This window comes from Canis lupus, chromosome 38, assembly GCF_011100685.1.
Source record: "Canis lupus familiaris isolate Mischka breed German Shepherd chromosome 38, alternate assembly UU_Cfam_GSD_1.0, whole genome shotgun sequence".
NCBI lineage: Eukaryota > Metazoa > Chordata > Mammalia > Carnivora > Canidae > Canis > Canis lupus.
Window position 1 is genome coordinate 22080866 of NC_049259.1, and position 19672 is coordinate 22100537.

At 57.6% G+C, this 19672-nt stretch overlaps 4 protein-coding genes across 9 annotated transcripts; 2 read left to right on the top strand and 2 right to left on the bottom strand.

Moving 5' to 3' along the window:
* The first annotated feature begins 1335 nt into the window (after window positions 1-1335).
* Window positions 1336-6361, top strand: NR1I3 (nuclear receptor subfamily 1 group I member 3). 4 transcript variants are annotated; one of them, XM_038586283.1, is made up of 9 exons: window positions 1336-1445; window positions 1712-1850; window positions 2331-2461; window positions 3604-3773; window positions 3957-4096; window positions 4533-4678; window positions 4870-4986; window positions 5100-5205; window positions 6107-6361. In XM_038586283.1, the coding sequence occupies exons 2-9, from the start codon at window positions 1744-1746 to the stop codon at window positions 6234-6236; spliced, it is 1047 nt and encodes a 348-aa protein (XP_038442211.1). In that variant the 5' UTR covers window positions 1336-1445; window positions 1712-1743; the 3' UTR covers window positions 6237-6361. The 4 variants fall into 4 exon arrangements, 3 of the variants coding, with proteins under 3 accessions (XP_038442211.1, XP_038442209.1, XP_038442210.1); XR_005385812.1 differs by having other exon boundaries at window positions 1445-1548; window positions 5104-5205; window positions 6107-6244; XM_038586281.1 differs by having other exon boundaries at window positions 1445-1548.
* TOMM40L (translocase of outer mitochondrial membrane 40 like) lies at window positions 5723-10260 on the bottom strand. 3 transcript variants are annotated; one of them, XM_038586285.1, is made up of 10 exons: window positions 9912-10260; window positions 9444-9694; window positions 9090-9157; window positions 8702-8794; window positions 8292-8393; window positions 7967-8161; window positions 7753-7849; window positions 7565-7641; window positions 7256-7358; window positions 5723-7113 (listed from the first exon to the last, which is right to left on the bottom strand). In XM_038586285.1, the coding sequence occupies exons 2-10, from the start codon at window positions 9556-9558 to the stop codon at window positions 6974-6976; spliced, it is 990 nt and encodes a 329-aa protein (XP_038442213.1). In that variant the 5' UTR covers window positions 9559-9694; window positions 9912-10260; the 3' UTR covers window positions 5723-6973. The 3 variants fall into 3 exon arrangements, with proteins under 3 accessions (XP_038442213.1, XP_038442212.1, XP_038442214.1); XM_038586284.1 differs by having other exon boundaries at window positions 9444-9594; window positions 9912-10256; XM_038586286.1 differs by having other exon boundaries at window positions 7753-7875; window positions 8056-8161; window positions 9444-9594; window positions 9912-10244.
* A 1784-nt stretch (window positions 10261-12044) lies between these two features.
* On the top strand, window positions 12045-14296 carry APOA2 (apolipoprotein A2). The gene is made up of 4 exons (NM_001313799.1): window positions 12045-12073; window positions 12222-12307; window positions 12594-12726; window positions 14079-14296. Exons 2-4 carry the CDS (start codon window positions 12256-12258, stop codon window positions 14194-14196), a joined length of 303 nt encoding a protein of 100 aa, NP_001300728.1. The 5' UTR covers window positions 12045-12073; window positions 12222-12255; the 3' UTR covers window positions 14197-14296.
* Window positions 14297-16414: 2118 nt separating this feature from the next.
* Window positions 16415-19356, bottom strand: FCER1G (Fc fragment of IgE receptor Ig). The gene is made up of 5 exons (NM_001003171.2): window positions 19308-19356; window positions 17045-17136; window positions 16876-16911; window positions 16597-16617; window positions 16415-16477 (listed from the first exon to the last, which is right to left on the bottom strand). Exons 1-5 carry the CDS (start codon window positions 19354-19356, stop codon window positions 16415-16417), a joined length of 261 nt encoding a protein of 86 aa, NP_001003171.2.
* Between the last annotated feature and the right edge of the window lie 316 nt (window positions 19357-19672).

Below are 19672 nucleotides of genomic sequence, written 5' to 3' on the forward strand. Positions count from 1 at the left end.
TACCAGTGCAGAAATAGCAAACACCTGGGATGCCCAGTTGGATCAGCAGTTAAGCGTCTGCCTTCAGCCGGGGGTGTGATCCTGGAGTCTCAGGATCGAGTCCCACATCGGGCTCCTTGCATGGAGCCTGCTTCTCCCTCTGCCTGTGTCTCTGCCTCTCTCTCTCTCTCTGTCTCTCATGAATAAATAAATAAAATCTTAAAAAAAATAGCAAACACCAGGGGAGATCTGCAGTGAGGACCTTCAAATTAGAAGACAGCTTTGGACTCCATTCTAGCATGTGTGTAGTATCAGATTTACCTAACATAGATGTAACCAAAATGTTGTCCATCCCCAAAACATCCAAATAACTTTTGAAATGCTTTTTCAGTTCATAGATATTGAGAGAACACACACACACACACACACACACACAGTTTTCACACCTGCAAAATATTCTTCAGTGTTGATGGAACATGAGACAACCCTGGTGAAGACTCCTACTTGTGATTCTTAAACTTATTAATTAGAAGCCCTTCATCTTGGCTCTAGACAGGACTGAGAACATCATCTGCAGGGCGTGTTGAAAAACAGAAAGGCAGATTCCCATTCCCTTACTCAAAAATCATTAAGAATTTCAAGACAGGAACAACTGGGTGGCTCAGCGGTTGAGCGCCTGCCTTCAGCCCAGGGCGTGATCCTGGAGTCCAGGGATCAAGTTCCACATCGGGCTCCCAGCATGGAGCCTGCTTCTCCCTCTGCTGCTGCCTCTCTCTGTGTGTGTTTCTCATGAATAAATAAATAAAATCTTAAAAAAAAAAAAAAAAAAAAAAAGAATTTCAAGACAGCCATGGCCGAGCATGAAACCAAACCCAGGACCCTCCTGAGCCCCGGCTCTTGTGTGACTGCACAGGCCAGGTGCCCACGAAGCCAGCTGGGCGCAAGAGTCCTCAAATCAATCCTAACTACTACCTCTAATTGATAAGAGGCTACTCTGATTTAATTCTCAGCTCTCCCCAGTTAGGAAGTATAGACCTCACTAGCTCTTCGCAGAAGCTCTTCGTTAGACCTCAGTCTCTTCTTAAGAACCTTCCTTGTAGGTGCCTTGTGCAATTGGCATGCCTGTTGTTTAACTGTTGTCCTACTGCACATGAAGAAGCTTGCTCTCTCCCTCTCCCTTCCCTGCTTGTCCAAGATCCATGTTCGAAGGAGGCTTGCCGATCTAGCCCGAAGCTCAGTAGTAAGGAAGGGCTCCGTGGGTCTGATAAGCAGCAGCTTCTAGTGAGTCATGAGGCCCCGTCCCTACCCAGCAGGGTCCCTCCCTGTGTGCCAGCAGCCTGCACCATGGGCATGCTGGGAAAACCTCCCACCTGGGCCTTTGCCCCAGGTCCAGAGTCTGTGCCTTATCTAGGCAGTTGCCGAGAACCACTGGACGCCACACGGAACAGAAATTCCCTGTTTTCCAGGTATGGAGAATAATCCCTAACTCCGAACACTGGCAGTTCCTGAGACCCAGGGGAAAGCAGGTGCAGAGTTAGAGTCTGCAGATGACAGGCCTAAGAGTAGCAGGTAGGAAATCTTCTGGGGGCCAGAGACGAGAGGCAATAAAGCACAGATAAGACAGAGGGTCAGGCCCACGGAAGGTTCGGGAAGAGGTCCCATCGCCGGGCAGAAGGAGCAGAAGAGCATCAAGGGTGGCCTCCGGCTGACTGCTAACCTCTCCCACACTCAGGGGCCTGTGACAGCATCACAGCATCTGAGGCCATGGCCAGCGGGGACGATGAGCCCAGGAACTGTATGGTATGTGGAGACCGAGCCACGGGCTATCATTTCCATGCCCTGACTTGTGAGGGCTGCAAGGGCTTCTTCAGGTAAGAGCTTCCTCCCTGGGAGAAACGACCTCCCTAACTGCCCACGGGGCAGCCTGTCAGCCCTGGCACATGCCCGGGCTTGTCCAGCCAGTCCTGCCTCTCAGGGCCTGACTGCCCCGTGGCTAGCATGCTACATCTTGCCAACCACAACACTGCATACACAGGTGACAATAATAGAGGGAAGGCCGAGTGTTGGTCCTGTGGACACAACCCCTTGGTCCAGAGTACTTATTACGTACTCACCACCTGCAGAGCACTGAGCCAGTGCTGTGCCAGCAAGGCTCTCCTAAGTGATCTTGTGTCCCTGTGGAAATGCTTGAGAGGTGTTGTACCCTGCCCACCCTTAGGGACCCTTGGCCACAGCTCAGATTGGCCCACATCACCAGACATCCTTTTAGACCATGTCATCTCAGCCCCTCACGTAGCCACCTGTTCACTGGCATCCACGACCACCCTCCTGAGTGTCTCCATCTCTCACAGACGAACGGTCAGCAAAAGCACCGGGCTCACCTGCCCCTTCGCTGGAAGCTGTAAGGTCAACAAGGCTCAGAGGCGCCACTGCCCGGCCTGCAGGTTGCAGAAGTGCCTAGATGCTGGCATGAGGAAGGAAAGTGAGTTGGCCCCCTCCCAACGCAAGAATCCACCCAGCAGGTCTCTCTGCTCTGTCCTCTGTTCCCAAAGCATATTCTCTGCACCAGAAGAGTGAGCTTTTGGAAACAAGTCAGATGATGTTCCTATTCTGCTCAAAACCCCCGTGACCCCTCATCTCTCTTACAGTCCGAGATCTCATGGCCTAGCTTCCCCCACAGAGCCTCCCAGACTTTATCTCCTACTCTTCCCTCCTGGTTCAATCCATCACGGCCACCCTAACTTCAGTGCCCTGCCCCCACCCCAAGCACACCCAGCACACACTCCTCAGGACTTGTGCACTTGTGCTTGCCATTCCCTCTACCCAGAATGCTCTTCCCCTAGATATTCACATGGCCTGATTTTTCTGTCTCACACATGTAGTGCCCGTCACTTAGGTACTTGGTAGCTGTTGGGTGAATCATTTAATGCCATTTCTCTGTGCCACATGATGAGGCTATGCTCCCAACAGATGATGTCACTGGAGCTCACGGAATGTGCCTGAGTTTCCTCAGCTGCAAAGTTGCAGCCTCCGTGTTCAGACCCTTCCAACGCCCAAGCCCTAGCTTTCCCGTGGTATCACACCAGTTTCCAATATGGAGCAGCAGATAGGAAACCATAGGAGCCAAAAAATCTTCGCTGGATTTCTATCTGCATCGCTCTAGTATTCTGTGACCTTGGACCAGCCACTGGAGAGCCAGCCCGTTCACGTATCTGACGAATATGGATAAGAACACCTGCCCTGTGTACCCATAGCATTGTTCCGTCCAGCCAGGTGTAACCCCAGAACCCTTGAAATTATAGGGCTGATGTTTTAGGAACCAAGTGCCCTCCTTCTTCAGTGTTTGCCCAAAAGCTAACATCTCCCTCCACCGTGACCACTCCATTCTCCACCCTCCTCTCCCCTCCCTCACCCCCGACGGTGCCTCTCGGGCTGGGGAGAGTGTGCAGGAACCCCTACCACCTGAGCCTCCAGGACTTCAGCCAAGCCCAAGGAGGCCTCAGGACTGCTCGTCCCTTCCCGTGTCCTTCACTGTGCGGGGGATCCGACGGGTCCGGGGCATGGGGCTGGCAGAGAGAGGTGCTCTCCCCCGGCCTCAGTGGCTTTGTCCTCTTTCCCGGGCAGTGATCCTGTCGGCTGAAGCCCTGGCGCTGCGGCGAGCAAAGCAGGCCCAGCGGCGGGCCCAGCAAGCACCTCTGCAGCTGAGCAAGGAGCAGAAAGAGCTAGTCCAGACACTCCTGGGGGCTCACACCCGCCACGTGGGCACCATGTTTGACCAGTTTGTGCAGTTCAGGGTGAGAACCAATAGAGGCTTTGGGCTGAAATGTGACCCCAAGGGTGCCTGAGGGGGCTGGCCTGAGGGCAAGACTTCTCCAGGACCCCAGTATAGACAGGCTCCTAGGCCCAGAACCCTTCCAAGACAGGGCTGGAGAGATCCCTGGGACCCGAGCCGCTCATTTAGGCTCTGATGTCTGCAGCCTCCAGCTCATCTGTTCACCCACTACCAGCGCTTGCCCATCCCAGTCCCTGTAATGCCTCTGCTCGTGCACTTGGCGGACATCAACACTTTCATGGTACAGCAAGTCATCAAGTTCACCAAGGACCTGCCCCTCTTCCGGTACGTGAGCTCCCCTTACCTTTCTGAGCTCCCCTTACCTTTCGGGAGGAAAGCACTCTGATAAATTATAATCTCTCAGGATCCCTGGGTGGCTCAGCGGTTTGCACCTCCCCTTGGCCCGGCCGTGACCCTGGAGCCCCAGGATCAGTCCGCATCGGGGTCCCTGCAGGGAACCTGCTTCTCCCTCTGCCTCTCTCTCTCTCATGAATAAATAAAATCTTTAAAAAAAATAACAATCTCTCTCTCTCTCTCTCTCACACACACACACACACACACACACACACACACACACAGTCACGGACAGACGCACTAGCCCATCCTGCAGCCTTGCCGAAGCCCCAGGTCCTGGATCCCCTCCTTTGCTCTTAAGCGAGCTCAGTGGGAGCTCGGAGCTCCCCACCCGGGTAGAGTCTAACGCGCTCCTGTGCTCCCCAAGGTCCCTGCCCATGGAGGACCAGATCTCCCTCCTCAAGGGCGCAGCTGTGGAAATCTGTCACATTGCTCTCAACACCACGTTCTGCCTCCAAACGCGACACTTCCTCTGCGGGCCGCTGCGCTATACGATGGAGGACGGCGTCCACGGTGAGGCGGTGCTCGCACCCAGGGCTGCGGCCTGCCCTGCCCCCCTGCCCCCTCTCCCCGCCCCTGCTCCCTGCCCCTACCTGCTGCCCCTGCTCCTGCCCCCTACCTGCTGCCCCTGCTCCTGCCCCCTGCCCTGTGGCCTATGGCCTGTGGCCCGGCCAGAGGGAGCCTAAGACTAGCCTTTCCCCCAGCGGGCTTCCAGGAAGAGTTTTTAGAGTTGCTCTTTCGCTTCCATGGGACCCTGAAGCGACTCCAGCTCCAGGAGCCCGAGTACGTGCTCCTGGCCGCCATGGCCCTCTTCTCTCCGGGTGAGCATCCCCCAAAGCCCAGAAGCTTCAGCTCCTCCCGGCCCCCGGACTCCCTCCAGCCCGGGCCTTCGTCAGCAAACCCAAGCCCGGCCTTCCCCGCCCGTGCCTTCCAGACAGGCCTGGGGTTACCCGGAGGGAAGAGATAGACCATCTGCAAGAGGTGATGGCCCTGACCCTGCAGAGCTACATCAGAGGCCAGCAGCCCAGGCCTCGGGATCGGTATGGGGGGTACGGGGGGTGGGGGGTTGGAGGGGGTACGAGGGGGGGTGCTAGGGAGCTGCAGGGGCAGCACAGCGAGGGGAGCACTGAGCTCAGGAGCAACGCTCTACCGGCCTTGCCTCTGGGAAACCGGGTCCCTGGGGGGCTCTAGTCCTTCCCTTTGCACCTCATATGGTTCTGGCATCCAAACCGCTCCTACTGCTGTTTCATCGGATTTTTTCCAGACTTTTTTTTTTTTTTTTATTCAGTAGATGCAAAGTAGTAGCTTGCAGGCTCTGTATGATAGCATTCCTGAGATTGATGACACCCATCGCCTTACCAGTCCCGCTCTCCGGGCTACGCAGCCTTCCAAGATTCTTGTTTGCTCTCTCTCCTTGGCCCTTCCCTTCCTCTCCAATGGCCCAATCCTTTCATCTTTCATTCCCCTTGAAGTTACGGTCGTTCAGGTTCATGGCCAAAGCCAGGACCTGGCTCAACAGTCCGTGATCTACCCAGGCTCTGAGGTACACTCCACCTGTTCTCGTTTGTTCCTCTATGAGCCAGTTTGGCCAGAAGAGGGATGCTTTATACCACACAACACGCCACCTTCTAGAACCTGCTCTAGAAGGCCAGATCCACAGATTCCACACAGTTGAAGTTCTGACCAAGTCTGGGGCCTTCTTCACACCCGGCCCTCAGACCTCTGGAGTCAAGAAAAACAGCATGGTGAGAGAAGACAGTGTCAGAGGGCCCCTTGGGGGCCTTTGGAGTTTTTGATAAACTTGTCATACCGGAGCAAGACTTTCTCTAGTGTTCAGACCCAGCCTCACTGAGGGAAGTTCAGGGGAGCAGGACCTCAACACAACACTCTCGGCTGCCTCGTTTCCCTCTTTCCCTGGTGACCCCACTACTTCCTCCAAAGGTTTCTGTATGCGAAGCTGCTGGGCCTGTTGGCTGAGCTCCGGAGCATTAACAATGCGTACGGGCACCAAATCCAGCACATCCAGGGACTGTCTGCCATGATGCCGCTGCTCCAGGAGATCTGCAGCTGACACCCCAGCCCGCCTCCTCCCCGGCCCACCCAGACACACTGGACTGCAAAGGGGCAAATGCTGGGGCCGGAGGTCAGGATTGGTAGAAAGGGAGCCCAGTGGTCGTAATGAAAGACTAAAGTGATTAACCGCCTCTTCATGCAGTCTTGGGGTGGTGGGGGATGACCGTGGGGACACAGCTGTTCTCTGGATGCACAGAAGATGGGAAGGAGGAAGCCTCAGGGCCAAGAGGTAAAGAAACTCCTTTTGGGAACTGGGGCCAGAGTGCGGGGGGCACTTTCTGAGGTCCAAGGTTTAGCCTTTCAGCCCTTCTTTCCCAGCCCTGGGAGACTCTGGGATGGAAAACAGGATAGGGAGCTAATCCCATGCAGACTGGTCTGCTCTGAAGAGGAAGAAGCTAGGAGCTTTAATCCACAGGGAAACGAAGAAGGGGGAAAAGAGGGGGGGAAAGTCGGCCAGACATACCCCTTAATCTTTCTTCCCTTCGTCCAGAGCCACAAGAGCACGGGAAGAGGACCCTGGGGCCAGTGGTGGAGGTGGGAGCCTCACACCACGGCCTCAGCAGCTGCCCCCGTGGCAGCTCCAGTTCTGAGGAGGGCACGGTCCTGTCCCCCACTCTGCTCCTGGGACCGAGGGGTCACCCAGCAAGGTGGGCTCTGGAGAGGGGCCTAGTCTCTGGCCCTAGGGCACCTGACTCAGAGGTTCCAGCGTCTGTGGGGGCTGGCTCTGGGGCCACCTCAGCCCACAGTGATACTGAAGCCACAGTGGAATCTGTTGCGCCAGTGATTGAGGAAGGCTCCAAGGGCTAGGGTGACGGGCAAGGGGGGCATCTTCTTCTCCAGCACAGCACCCACACACCAGTTACTGTCCACCAGGCCTGTTGTGGAACAGGATACAGACTAGGTTATTTCACAGGCGTGGACAGAGGGATCAGAAGTAAGGTCAGAAGTAAGCTTCCCTCCCTCTGCCCACCCCCCCAGGTCCTCAGCACCTCCAAATGCCATCTTAATAACCCTCACCTCGAAACACCATGTTGGCCTGGGGCAGAGTCAGGTGGTAACCAAAGGAGAAGGTTGTGTCTTGCAGCCTTGTGTTTGCCTCAAACTCCACTCCAACCTGCACCTGAGAACCACGGCAAGGATGGGGGAAGGGCCTGTGTCAGTGGGCACTGCGGAGGCCGCCCGGGCTCAGCAGAATGAAGGCCTGCCGAAGACAGCCAAGCCGTGTGGGTGGGAGGCACCGCAGCGCAGCAGGGCCCGCAGAGGCCCCTGGGGGCCAGAGTTCACGACTGACCGGCTGGGGGGCGGGGGGCGGATCTGCAGGCTCACCTGTTCGTTGGCCCTGTGGTAATAACTCGCGTGGGCCCCACCTGAACCCACGTTCAACGTGGCCACCCAGTGGACAGCTGCAAAAACCAAAGCACAGGAGGCAAGGAGAGTTACTGTGGCAGGACCCAGGCCAGGAGCCGCCCGGAGTTCAGGGTCCCCTCCGCTCAGGCCCCCTCCTCAGCCCATACCCGAGTACTTCCCAGCCAGTGTCAGGATGGCCCCCTCTTCGCCCGGCCGCCGGTGATAAACCAGCTCTCCTCCCAGCACCAGCCGATGGGTGAGGCTCTGCAGGAAGTGAGCGACCATGATCACTGTGGGGCAGCGGGGGAGACACAGCGTCAGTCGTAGGGACGGCAGCCAGGCCCGCTCCCCGCCCCCCAGCCTGCCCAGGATGCTTCTCACCCCCGAACCTTCCAGACCATGAGGAGCCACAGCCGACACTAGCAGGTGGGCAGCCACGAGGAAAAAGCATCCCCGTCCCAGTTCCTCACCCGACTCCCCAATGAGGTCAGGATTCCCCAGGGTCAGGGTGGCTGTGTAGTCGTCTCCCCGGTACTCGCCATCGAACTGCCACGTCAGGAACTTGGCCTGCTGCGTCTGGGGAGGGAGAGCAAGGAGGAAAGCCTGCCTCCCCCCCGCACCGTCACTACTGCCCTGCTCCTCCCTCGAGCCCCCAGCCCAGAGCAGCAGCCTGGCTCTGGGGGTGGAGGCAGGAAGCCCGGGTCACCTGGAAGACAGCCTTGGCGCGGAGCCGCTCTGCCAAGAGGAGCAGGACCTGGGCGTTGAGGCTGCCGCTGCTGTCCATATCCCCGACCACGGTGGGGAACACCTGTTGGGGAGTGGGCACAGTAAGAGGGAGCTGGGGGGCACCCGGCAGCGTGCAGCCAGCCAGCCAGGATTTCTTTAACAGTACCCGGCGCCCCCTAGTGGAGTCACGGAGACAAGCCCGGGCTCTTGCCACAGCTGTTGCCCCCACTCTCTCCTCCCACGGAGAGAAAACCCAGAGAAGCAGGGGCCCTGCACATCCCTCCCCCCCAACACACACATTTCCTCCACCTCTAGACCCGGGCCCCAGGGCCGGGGGTGGGGTGGGGTGGTGGCTTCTAGAGAGACGGCCCAGGTGCAAGGAGTCCTCACCTCGGTGGGGCTGAGTTGCCAGTCCCCTGCATAGGCCGCATGGAGGTGGTAGCCTGGCAGGCCCAGGGCACTCATGTGCACGGTGTGAGCCACCTGAGGGAAGAGCAGTCAATGGAGGAAAGCATTCCTGCCACTTTCAGGCCCCGTCCCACCCTTTCTCTTCTCCCCAACCAGAAGGCCTTGCAAGAACCCCAAATATTCCAACATAGAGAGGGTCACCAAGACTCAAAGCAACAAGTCCCGCAGGCAAGGGAGGTGGAGAGAGCCCCACGTCCTCCCTCCTTTGTCCCACAGTAGCCTGGGTAAGGCTTGAGTGCAAAGGCAAGGAGGAGAGGCTCCAGGGATGGGCAGGGAGGAATGGTAGGGAGGACCAGAGAAGGGGGAGCACCTGGAAATGGCTGCTCAGAACCTTGTTGACCACGAGCTTTACTCCCTCCATCTGTGCTGGGAACACATCTGAAGGGGGTGCGGGGAGGGGAAGGGGGAGTAAGCACAGACAAGGAACCCCTGCCCCAAGACTTGTCTCCCCTTTCCATCCCATTGAAAGCACTTTGGAGGAACTGACCTCCTTTCGAGTCCTACCACGAAATGGTCCGCTCCACTGGGGCACCTGATCCTCCCTGAGGCTGGATGCCCCCGCTGGGATCTGCCCTCTCCTGCTCCCATCACTGGACACCCCAGATTCCAGACCCTCCCCTCCTCTGCCCCTTCAACGTGAGACCCCCAAATGCCAAGCTCTCACCTTTGCAAAGCCGGTGCAGCTCGTCGAAGCTCCCAGGGTTGGGCAGAGGCTCCTCGCGACGGGGACTCCGGCGGGGCAAAGCCCCCATCGGTGCCAGGCCCAGTGTGTTCCCCATCTCCGTCCAGGGGTCACGGGAGGGGCCGGGGTTAGCCTGAGAAAGGACGCTATTGCTCCCTCTACCCCCCTCGGGCCCCACCCCGCATCCTCCGACTCCCCAGTCCCAGAAACTTCCACATGGTCCGATGCTAGACCTGGAACAGGAAGAGTGGGGAGAGGATGCCGGTGGGGAGACGGACCCCCAGACCCGCTCCCGTCCCATCTTTGCTTCTTCACCCCCACCTGTCACCCCGTCCTCGCCTCCGTTCTCTAATCCAAGCTCTCATTACAGACCTCACCCAGCTTCCCAGTCTTTCTGCTCCTCATTCCTAGGCCCCAAGGCGAGGTTTGCAATGAAGCAACAGCCCTTACCGTCTCAGACAGTCATGCTGCCCCTTCTCCCCCGGCACACCCCGGTCATCTTGATGGGGGCAGCCATCTTGAGTGATGGCAGAACTGCGGCTTCACGCTGCATTCTCAGCGTGGTCGTGGGCGCCATCTTGGAAGCGGGCAAAAAAAGGCATCAAAGACCCGACCCTCCCTTGATTGGACCCGCCCAATCGTTAAAAAAAAAAAGAGAGAAAAGAAGGCTCCTCCATCTCCCCGGGGCCAATGGGCGAGGAGGAAGCAAAGGCGGGGGGGGCTGACTCGGGTGCAGAGAGCTCCAACCCAGGCCCTGCAGAGGCGGGCGGGACTGGATTGGTAGCTCCGCAGGCTCGCTCGGGAAGGTGGCCTTAGGTCGCCCGGCCTCGGCGAGGGCGGGATGAAGCTGTGAGCGCGCGAGACGCTAGAGGGAGCATCTTGGAGCTTGGGCACCGAAGCTACTTTCTCCCTGCAGCCTGGAGGCTTCCAGTTTTGTGATGGGTAGCCGAGGGAGTGACTGTGACTACAGCATGTGGAACCCTGGTTCATAAGGCTCCCGGGTGCCCCCCCTCCAATCCCCAGGGCCTCCTGGCGGCCCGCCACCGTGCACCGCAGCACCCCGGGCACCTGCACAGGAGTGCCACCCGCAAGGACAGCTCTCCCGAGGACCTGGAGGTCGACACCTCTCAAAGTTCACCTACTTCTCTTGGTGGAATGGGAAGGGGTGAGAGTTTGGGGTAGAGGAGCAGGGACTGCAGCCTTAGTTCTAGCAGGAGACTACTCCCTGAAACAGCTGCCACCCCCCCCCCCCCGCCCCACCTCCCATCGCGAAATCCTTCCCTCATTGTCCAGGCGTAGTTGGCAAATACAATCTAGGACTATGGACTCTGGCCCCCACATGGGCTCCACTCCAGAGCCAGGGACAGTCCGCGGTGTGCCCTTCAGGACTAAGAACTCCACAGGGGAATAGATGAAGGTGGAATAAGACTTTGGGGGGGCTCGGGTCCCTTCCCTCACTAGCCCTCACACTTCCATCTCCATCTCTCAAGAATGTTCCATGTACACTTTGAGGGCAAAAGGGTAAAAGATACAAATGCTTCTGATGTATGTTTAGCTGATTTCATCTGCCTTGGGCCTGGGGAGTGTACCTTTGTCCTCCCTCACAATCAGGGCTGGCCCCGCGGCCGGCCTCTGCCGGAGGGATGCTGTGGCCCCTGCTGACTCATACTGGCTGACCACCACTTGAGAATGATCAGGTCATCCGGAGACCAGGGGGCATCAACCTTTATCCTTGGTAGAAGACTCATTGACTTCCTCTCTGGCTGGGCCTGACATTTGGAAGGGAAGGCAGAGGCTACTTTCTGAATTTGTTTTACTGGGGGAAGGGTGGACTCATCAGCACTCAGGAGGTCATTCTGGGCTCTCCTGTTTTTACTTCCTCAGCTCATTACACATTAACTGAAAAAGAGACCAATTCCATGACACATGCCCTCTGGCCCTAACCCTTATTCTCCTAATCCTCCTTCCCCCCCAACCCTCGTCTCTTAATTTCAATTCCTTTCCCCTTCCTTCTGTTCCCCAATACCTCTCTGCCAAGTTGCAGGTAGGGCTGAGGAGATGAAATCTACCCACAATGGGAAAAAGCTACCAGGGCTTTCTGGGAGAAAACTAGGAATCCTGCTTTCTGTGGCGTTTAAATCCAAAGACTGGGGGCACCTGGGTGGCTCAGTGATTAAGCGTCTGCCTTCAGCTCAGGTTGTCATCCCAGGGTCCTGGGATCGAGTCCTGCATCGGGCTCTCCATAGGGAGCCTGCTTCTCTTCTGCCTATCTGTCTGCCTCATTCTGTGTCTCTCGTGAATAAATGAAATATTTTTTTAAAAAGTCCAAACACTAATAGCCCCACACCCAAAAAGAATTGACTATTGAATAAGCCTGAGGTATACCCCCTTGGCCTCCACAAAGGTCCACACCCCTTGACTCCCACCTCATCACCATGCTGGTCCTCTCCTATCCCATTCCCCCAGCTTGTTTATTCCAACATGTTCCTTGCCCCATGGGGCCCCTCCACAGCCCTTATCACCTGACAGGGGGGTGGGGAAGCAGGAGTCTATATAGTCCCTGGCTCCCCAGCCAGGTCAGGCACAGACAGCAAGGACAGAGAAGCTACAAGGTAGGGTAAGAGAGCGAGCAGTGTGGCCAGGATCCAAAAAGGCATCCCGTGGGAACGGAGGGAACCAGGGTTGCAGTGGGCACCTAGGTAGGGGTGTCTGCGGAGGGGCTGAAGCTCATTCAGCTTCAACGTCCTCCCCCACCCCCAGCTGTTTCCAGGCCACCATCCCCGCTGTTACCACCATGAAGCTACTCGCCGTGACTGTGCTGCTCCTCGTCATCTGTAGCCTCGAAGGTGGGTGTGATATGGAGAGGGGTCCCGAGAGGGAGAAGGTGCCAAGGGTCCCAGCTACCCATCTGAAAGATCGTTCCCTCTCGAAAGCTCAGGAGGTTCATCCAAAGACCTGGAGCTGGGTACCTATTCAGGGAGGGGGCTGAAAGCTGGGGCTGGCTACAGGCAGAGGCGTGGCAGGGGGCCAGGACTCATTGTTGGGGACCCAGCCCACAAGATGTGTGTGTGTGTGTGTGTGTGTGTGTGTGTGTGTGTGTACGTGTCTGTGTGAGTTTCTGTGTATATGCAGGGGCTTTTGTGCGGAGACAGGCAGAGGAGCCGAATCTGCAGAGCTTGGTCTCTCAGTACTTCCAGACCGTGACCGACTATGGCAAGGACCTGATGGAGAAGGCCAAGGGCCCAGAGCTTCAGGCCCAGGCCAAGTAAGTCTCAGTGAAAGGGGCTCAGGGGGCGCATCCGCCTGGCTCAGTCAGTGGAGTGTGCAACTTGATCTCCGGGTTGTGAGTTTGGGCCCCACATTGGGTGTAGAGATTGCTTGAAAAGAAAATCTTTTTTTTTCTTTTTTTAAAATTTTACCTATTTATTCATGAGACACACACACACACACACACACAGAGAGAGAGAGAGAGAGAGAGAGAGAGAGACAGGCAGAGGGAGAAGCAGGCTCGATGCAGGGAGCCCGACGTGGGACTCTATCCCTGGTCTCCAGGATCGTGCCCTGAGCTGGAGGTGGCGCTAAACCGCTGAGCCACCCAGGCTACCCCCAGTAAAATCTTTTAAAAAAGAAAACAAGAGAAAGAGAGAGAGAGAAAGAGAAAGAAAGAGAAGAAAGAGAAGAAAGAAAGAAAGAAGAAAGAAAGAAAGAAAGAAAGAAAGAAAGAAAGAAAGAAAGAAAGAAAGAAAGAAAGAAAGAAAGGAAGAAAGAAAGAAAGAAAAAGAAAGGGAGGTTCGGGAACTAGGGAGCTATAGAGAGGAAGAAGAGGAGACGGGGGACACCTGGGTGGCTCAGCGGTCTTTCATAAATAAATGAAATAAAATCTTGGGCAGCCCGGGTGGCGCAGCGGTTTACTGCCGCCTGCAGCCGGGGGTGTGACCCTGGAGACCCAGGATTGAGTCCCACGTCCCGGCTCCCTGCATGGGGCCTGCTTCTCCCTCTGCCTCTCTCCCCTCCCCCCAACCCCGTGTGTCTCTATGAATAAATAAATAAAATCTTTAAAAAAAATAAATAAAATCTGGGATCCGTGGGTGGCGCAGCGGTTTGGCGCCTGCCTTTGGCCCAGGGCGCGATCCTGGAGACCCGGGATCGAATCCCACGTCGGGCTCCCGGTGCACGGAGCCTGCTTCTCCCTGTGCCTGTGTCTCTGCCTCTCTCTCTCTCTGTCTGTGACTATAATAAATAAATAAATAAATAAATAAATAAATAAATAAATAAATAAAATCTTAAAAAAAAAAAGAAGAGAAGATGGGAGTTTGCACAGAAGATGGAGTTCAAGGGGGTTTAAGTTGGAGAGAAAAATGCCTTTACCCCCCCCGCCGAAGATCCCACAGTCCTCTTGGACAGACAGGGCCAGCAGGAGCTAGGCTTTGAATTTCTGTCTCTAAGGTCTGTTCCTCTGCCCAGTGGAGGGCTTGCCTCTTCTCCTAGGAGCGTTGCCATGCCAGGACGGACCAGGCACTAGAGTTTGGGGAGCTGGGTGTCACCTCCCAGCACCACCAAGGCCCCTGCCAGTGCCTAGGGTCTCTCACCCTGACCTCTAATCCTTTGAATCTACAGGGCTTACTTTGAGAAGACGCAGGAGCAGCTAACACCCCTGGTCAAGAAGGCCGGCACTGATCTGCTCAACTTCTTGAGCAATTTCATGGACCTCAAAACACAGCCTGCCACCCAGTGAGGTGTCCAGACTGTTGTCGTCCATCCCCAGGTGGCCCCTGGAACACCCACTGGCCAGGCTCAGAGCCCTTGTTTTCTAAATAAATATTGAAGGAGTCATATGTGAGCCTGGTGCTTTGGGGGACTGGGAGAAGTAGGGGTATTGGTGAGGGCAGGACAGAGAGGCCTGCTCCTGCTAGGAGAGGGGTTTGGTGTGAGGAGTGGAGGGAGGGTTGAAAAGATGGATGGTGGAGACAATGGGGAAGTGGTGTCTGTGAGTCTTCTCCATGCCCCACACATCTTCCCACAGCCTGGGACCTGCCCTGCAGCAGAGGTAAGGGACGGCGCAACGTGGGAAAGATTCACAAACTGAGTCCCTCGACTCCTGAAGGTCGAGGAAGGAGGGCACCCTGCCCCAGAACTTCCTCTTAATCATTCTGTGAAGAGGAGAAAGCTTCCCATAAAGGAACCAGAGCTGGCACTCAAAACCCTTACTTCCCTTCTGAGCCAGGGGAATGCCATGCTCCCCCCCAATCCTAGAAGAAAAGACACGGAGTGGATTCACTCCTCTTCCCCAAAAGTGCTCAAACCCTTCTTCCATTTAAAACCTCTCACCTGGAGAGGAACCCCCATTCCAAACCTCTCCCCCTGTCATCTGGATGCTATTCACAGAGCTGGCCAGGTAGCCAGATCTGGAACCCGCAGATGTGATGGCCAGCCAGGGCCCTGACAGTTCTCCTGGATTAAGTGAAAATGGAAGGGTCCTTGGGGGGGGCCCAGTGGTCGAGCATCTGCCTTCGGCTCAGGGTGTGATCCTGAAGACTGGGGATCGAGTCCCACGTCAGGGTCCCTGCATGGAGCCTGCTTCTCCCTCTGCCTGTGTCTCTGCCTCTCTCTGTGTCTCTCATGAATAAATAAAATAAATAAAATAAATAAATTAAAATAAAATAAACCAAAATGGAATGGAACTCAGGCTGGGCTGATGTCAGAGACTCACAGGACCAAAATGTAGCACAACGAAGAGGCTGCACTTTCCAATAAAAGTTTGCTCCCCCATCACACTCGGAGCAGTTACCTGCCGACCCAGCTCATTTCTCACAGCTTAAATGAAGTCACTGCTCTCAGGCACCCAGCGTGGCTCCAGTCTGTTCTGTTTGTCACTTGCAAGATGCCCTTGGACTGATTAGTCAACTTCCCAGAGCCTGATCCTCCCCCCAGGGTTCGTGAGCAGCTCAAACAGTGAGAGAGAGAGAGAGAGAAAAAGGGAGAGAGCCAGGGACCAGGGTGCAGGTGTAAGTCACTGTGCAGGGGCTGAGCCCACACCGGGGCGGCCGGGGGGCAGCTGGGGGCGGCCGGGGATGCGAGGCCCAGGCTGCCCGAGCTGCGGGGTCCGGTGCAGGCCCCGCAGCATCTGAGGGGATGCAGGTACCACAGGGAATCCTGCCTCCTGGGAGAGCCCAACCGGACAGGCCGACCTGCCTGGGAGCTGACCTCCCATCTAGACGGCACTTGTTCCCCGTTGCCTCACCCTCCTCCAACGCTTACCTGGCCCTCTCAGGTGCCTGTTGGCCAGGACCCCACTGAGAACTCACTGCTCCTGTCAAACCTTCCACCAGGAGCGGCCCGCAGTCCTCGGGGGCCACGGCTCTGCAGGTCAGGCTTCCCCGCTGCTCCCTGCGGCTCACTCTCACCTGGACTGTGCCTGCCTGGGGTTGGACAGGCAGCCTTCTCCGTGCCCAGCCTTGGTTCAGTCGCCAGACACAAAGCCACCGGGTGCAGACGTCAGTCCTTAGGTCCCACGTTCCCGAGTGTGCCTAGACCCCCCGACGTGGGCCCTGCTCCAGCTTCCTGCCGCCGCCCCACAGCCCAGCGTCTCATCCCCGCTCCAGCGGCGACAGCCTTCCTCCCTCCACCGAGCAACGCAGCCCTGACGTCCACCAGACCGTGGGCGCCGCAAGGTCAGGGGCTTGTCACCCCAAGGGGCGTCTTCAGCACCCAGCCAAGCGCCTGGCAGAGACCGAATGACTATACGGTGACCAAGTGAGTGGAGTCCAGCCCGTGGGGCTTTATTGGGTACTCTGTTTCCACGGGGGGGGGGGGGGGGGGGCAGGGGGACGTGGAGATGGGAAAGAGGACGGTGGGGAAAGGCGGCGAGATTAGAATATAAACATTAATGATTAGTATCTGGGCACGTCTGTGGCGGAGGAGGAGACCCCGGAGGGGCAGGAGGTCTTCTAGGGTTACTGGGGGGGTTTCTCATGCTTCAGGGTCTCGTAAGTCTCCTGGTTCCGGGTGCTCAGGCCCTAGAAGTGGAGGCCAGAGGATGGTGAGGCGCTCGAGCCCACCCATGCCCACAGACCCTGTGTCTTCCCAAGATCGCACAAATCCCAGGACAGGGGTGGGGGGAGGCGGGCTCACTCACCGTGTAAATGCCATCTGGTTTCTGCGGAGGCAAAAGGGACAGGGGATTAGGCACCCGCGCTCCTTCAGGGCCCTAGCACCTCCTTGCCCTCCCCCTCCTGGTGAGGGGGCCAGGCCCGGCTGGCCAGCTTAGCGGCTCGGGGCGCGTCAATGCCCGCACTGCACACAACTCTCCCGCGCTCCTCGCCACTCAGCTGTCCCCTGTCACCTGCTCAGTGTTGGCTAGGTGGGGGGGGGCAGTGGGGGGACCCCTGAAGCTTAGCGTCTGGAAGGGCCATACCTCATAGCTGGTTACAGCTGCCTTTCGCACCTGGATCTGCAAGGGGAGGTAATCGGTGGAGGTGAAGTTAGTGACCCAACCCCGCCCCTCCCGACTTTATGGGGACCCTGTTATCTACTGTCCTCAAAGCCATGCCACCACCACCCTCTGTCCACCTCCCTGTCCTTACCTTGAGTCGACAGTAGAGCAGGGTGAGGACGATACCGTACAGAAACAGGATGGCATCCAGGATGTAGCAGAGCTGAGGCTCTCCCAGGGCGGCTGAGGGGACAGAGGTGCCCGCAGGGTGCGGTCAGGGGCATCATGGGCTTTGCTGGGGGCCGGAGGGAATAGGCTTCCGGCCGGTGGGTCGGGCCTGGGGGGGCCTCCCCAGGACACACCCGATCTTCCTCTCTGGATCCGATTTTCTCGGCTCCCCCTCCTAGCTCACCCCTCACCTCGGGCCGGCCTAGGGGGCTCCCCCCTCCTCGCTCCCCCTGGGGGGCGGGGTGGCCTAGGACTCACCTGCGGTCTGCCCCGCCGTGGAACTTACTGGTGCTAAGAGCTGGGCAGGGAGCACCGCCCGGCCCCCAGCCCCCTGGTTTTCACACCCCCTCAGGCATCGCTGAGGTTCCTCAGGCATCGCTGCGCACCTCCCAGCCCTCAAGGGACTTATCTGAGCTACTGAGCGAAGACCAAAACCTCAGCCCAAGGGGTAGGGTGAGGGACAGGCAGTGACAAATTTCACTGCAGAAACCACAGGAGTGTCTCTGCTAAGTCCTGTGACCTGTGGCTGAGGGCTGGACAGGAAGGATGTGAGCCTGCAAAGGGAGGGAGGAGGGAAGGCGATAGCTGGGTTGCGGGTCCTCTCAGAGCCTCGGCCTCCTCACCCCTGCTCCACGCTCGTGGGCGCACAGGGGAAGAACAGGTGCCAGCTGCCCAGGCCCCACGGCCCCCGACGGCTCTCAGCCCAGGAGCCCAGGCTCGGGGCGATGACCATAGCCGATTCTGTCTCGGGGCACTCTGCCCTGTTACTCACTCACTCTGGGCCACAGAGAGAGGAAGTTTTGTGCAACTTAAAAAATCAAATAGGGGACGCCTGAGTGGCTCAGTGGTTGAGCGTCTGCCTTCGGCCCAGGTCGTGATCCCAGATCCTGGGATCGAGTCCCGCATCAGGATCCTTACAGGGAGCCTGCTTCTCCCTCTGCCTGTGTCTCTGCCTCTCTCTCCATGTCTCTCATGAATAACATTTTAAATAAATAAATAAACAAACAGATTTAAAAATTATAAAAAACAGAAAATAAAATAGGATCTGAGCACCAGTCCCTATCTGCCCCGAGCCCCTTATCTGAAGGGCTCACGGGCTCGTGACTAATGTCGGTGTGGTACTTTCTATGCCATGACGCTCTTCACACAATATTGCATAAATCTCAAAACTACCCGTGGTGGGGGTGGGGGGACACGTCGTCATCATCGCCATTTTACGAAGGATGAAATGCAGGCTCGGAAAAGCTAAGTAACTCCTTTAGGGCCCAAGGGCTGGTGACAGGGGCGGGCTCAAGCCCAGGCTGTCTGCTGGAGCGGGCCTCCTTCCCCGTAGGCCTCGGGTCCCCGCTCCATCCTCATCTGGAAGGCAGTGGGCTGGCACCCAGCTGGCACCCAGCGATCCCTCCCTCCGCTCCACAGCTGGGCTGCTGGGCTCCCCGGCCAATCTCTTTCAATTTCCCATTTCCCTGAAGCTCCACTAACCGGCTGCTCCCTGGCCCCCAGCTGCAACTCTCAACACACGCACAAGCACACGCACACGGCGCAGAGAGCAAGGGACAGTTCAGAAATTGAGCGACTGGAGCCTTAGGGCCGCTGAGACCTTCCCACGTCTGCCTCCATTTCTGGGCTGGCGCTCAGGCCTCCAGAAGCGGGCATCGCGTGCTTGCCACCACCTCCCCCGCCCGTAGCAGCTGGTGGCAGGATGGTCTGTGCTCCCGATGACTCACAGCAGCAGAAAACACGTCCACTTCGACCATCCTTGCCTGGGAGTGATCCCAAGCCGAAGGACAGGCTCCCGCCTTCCTAGGGGGCTTCTGTAAATATTATGAACCAGCTACAGACCAGCTCCCCGGAGACCAGCCCAAAGGCACCACACAGGAAATGCTGATCATGGGAAAAGGAGCTTCTCCCCAGATGGGCCTTTTGTGTCACACGACCATTCCCGCCCCTGCCAAACTGAAGCCTTACCTGTTATCGATCCTGAAAAGGTAAGGAGACAAGAAAGGCGGGAACCAGGACTCTTGTGCCCTGATGAGGACCAGCCGGGACTAGCCTCAAGGTCTCGGGGTCCATCCGAACCCTGCGCCCACTGGCCTTTCCCCGACTGCCCCTGGCTCTGCCTGAGACACGCGTCCTCGATTCCCACCGTGGCGCCCAGCTCGTGGGCCCTCAGCAAACCCTCTCACCTGCTTGTTCAACCAAAAGGAGCAGGAGCAAGACCACTGCCAGGACCATCTTGGACAGGGGGCTGGAGGGCGGGGAGCCGGGGATCGGACGCTCCGGCAGCACTGCGCAGCTGTGCTCAGAGCGGCTCCCTGACCACAGAGTTCCCCCCTTCCTGCCCCGCCTTCCCCCAGCTTTGGCCCCTTCCCCTTCCTGCACCAGAGCCCGGGCGGCTCCCGGAAGGGCCAACCAAAGGAGCTAGGTCTGTGCTCTCGAGCCTCAGTTCTTCGGTGGCCAAGCCCCAGTCACCAAGGGAAGGGGCAGTTCTTCGGTGGCCAAGCCCCAGTCACCAAGGGATGGCGGGGTCCGCCCGTGCTTGAGAAAGGCC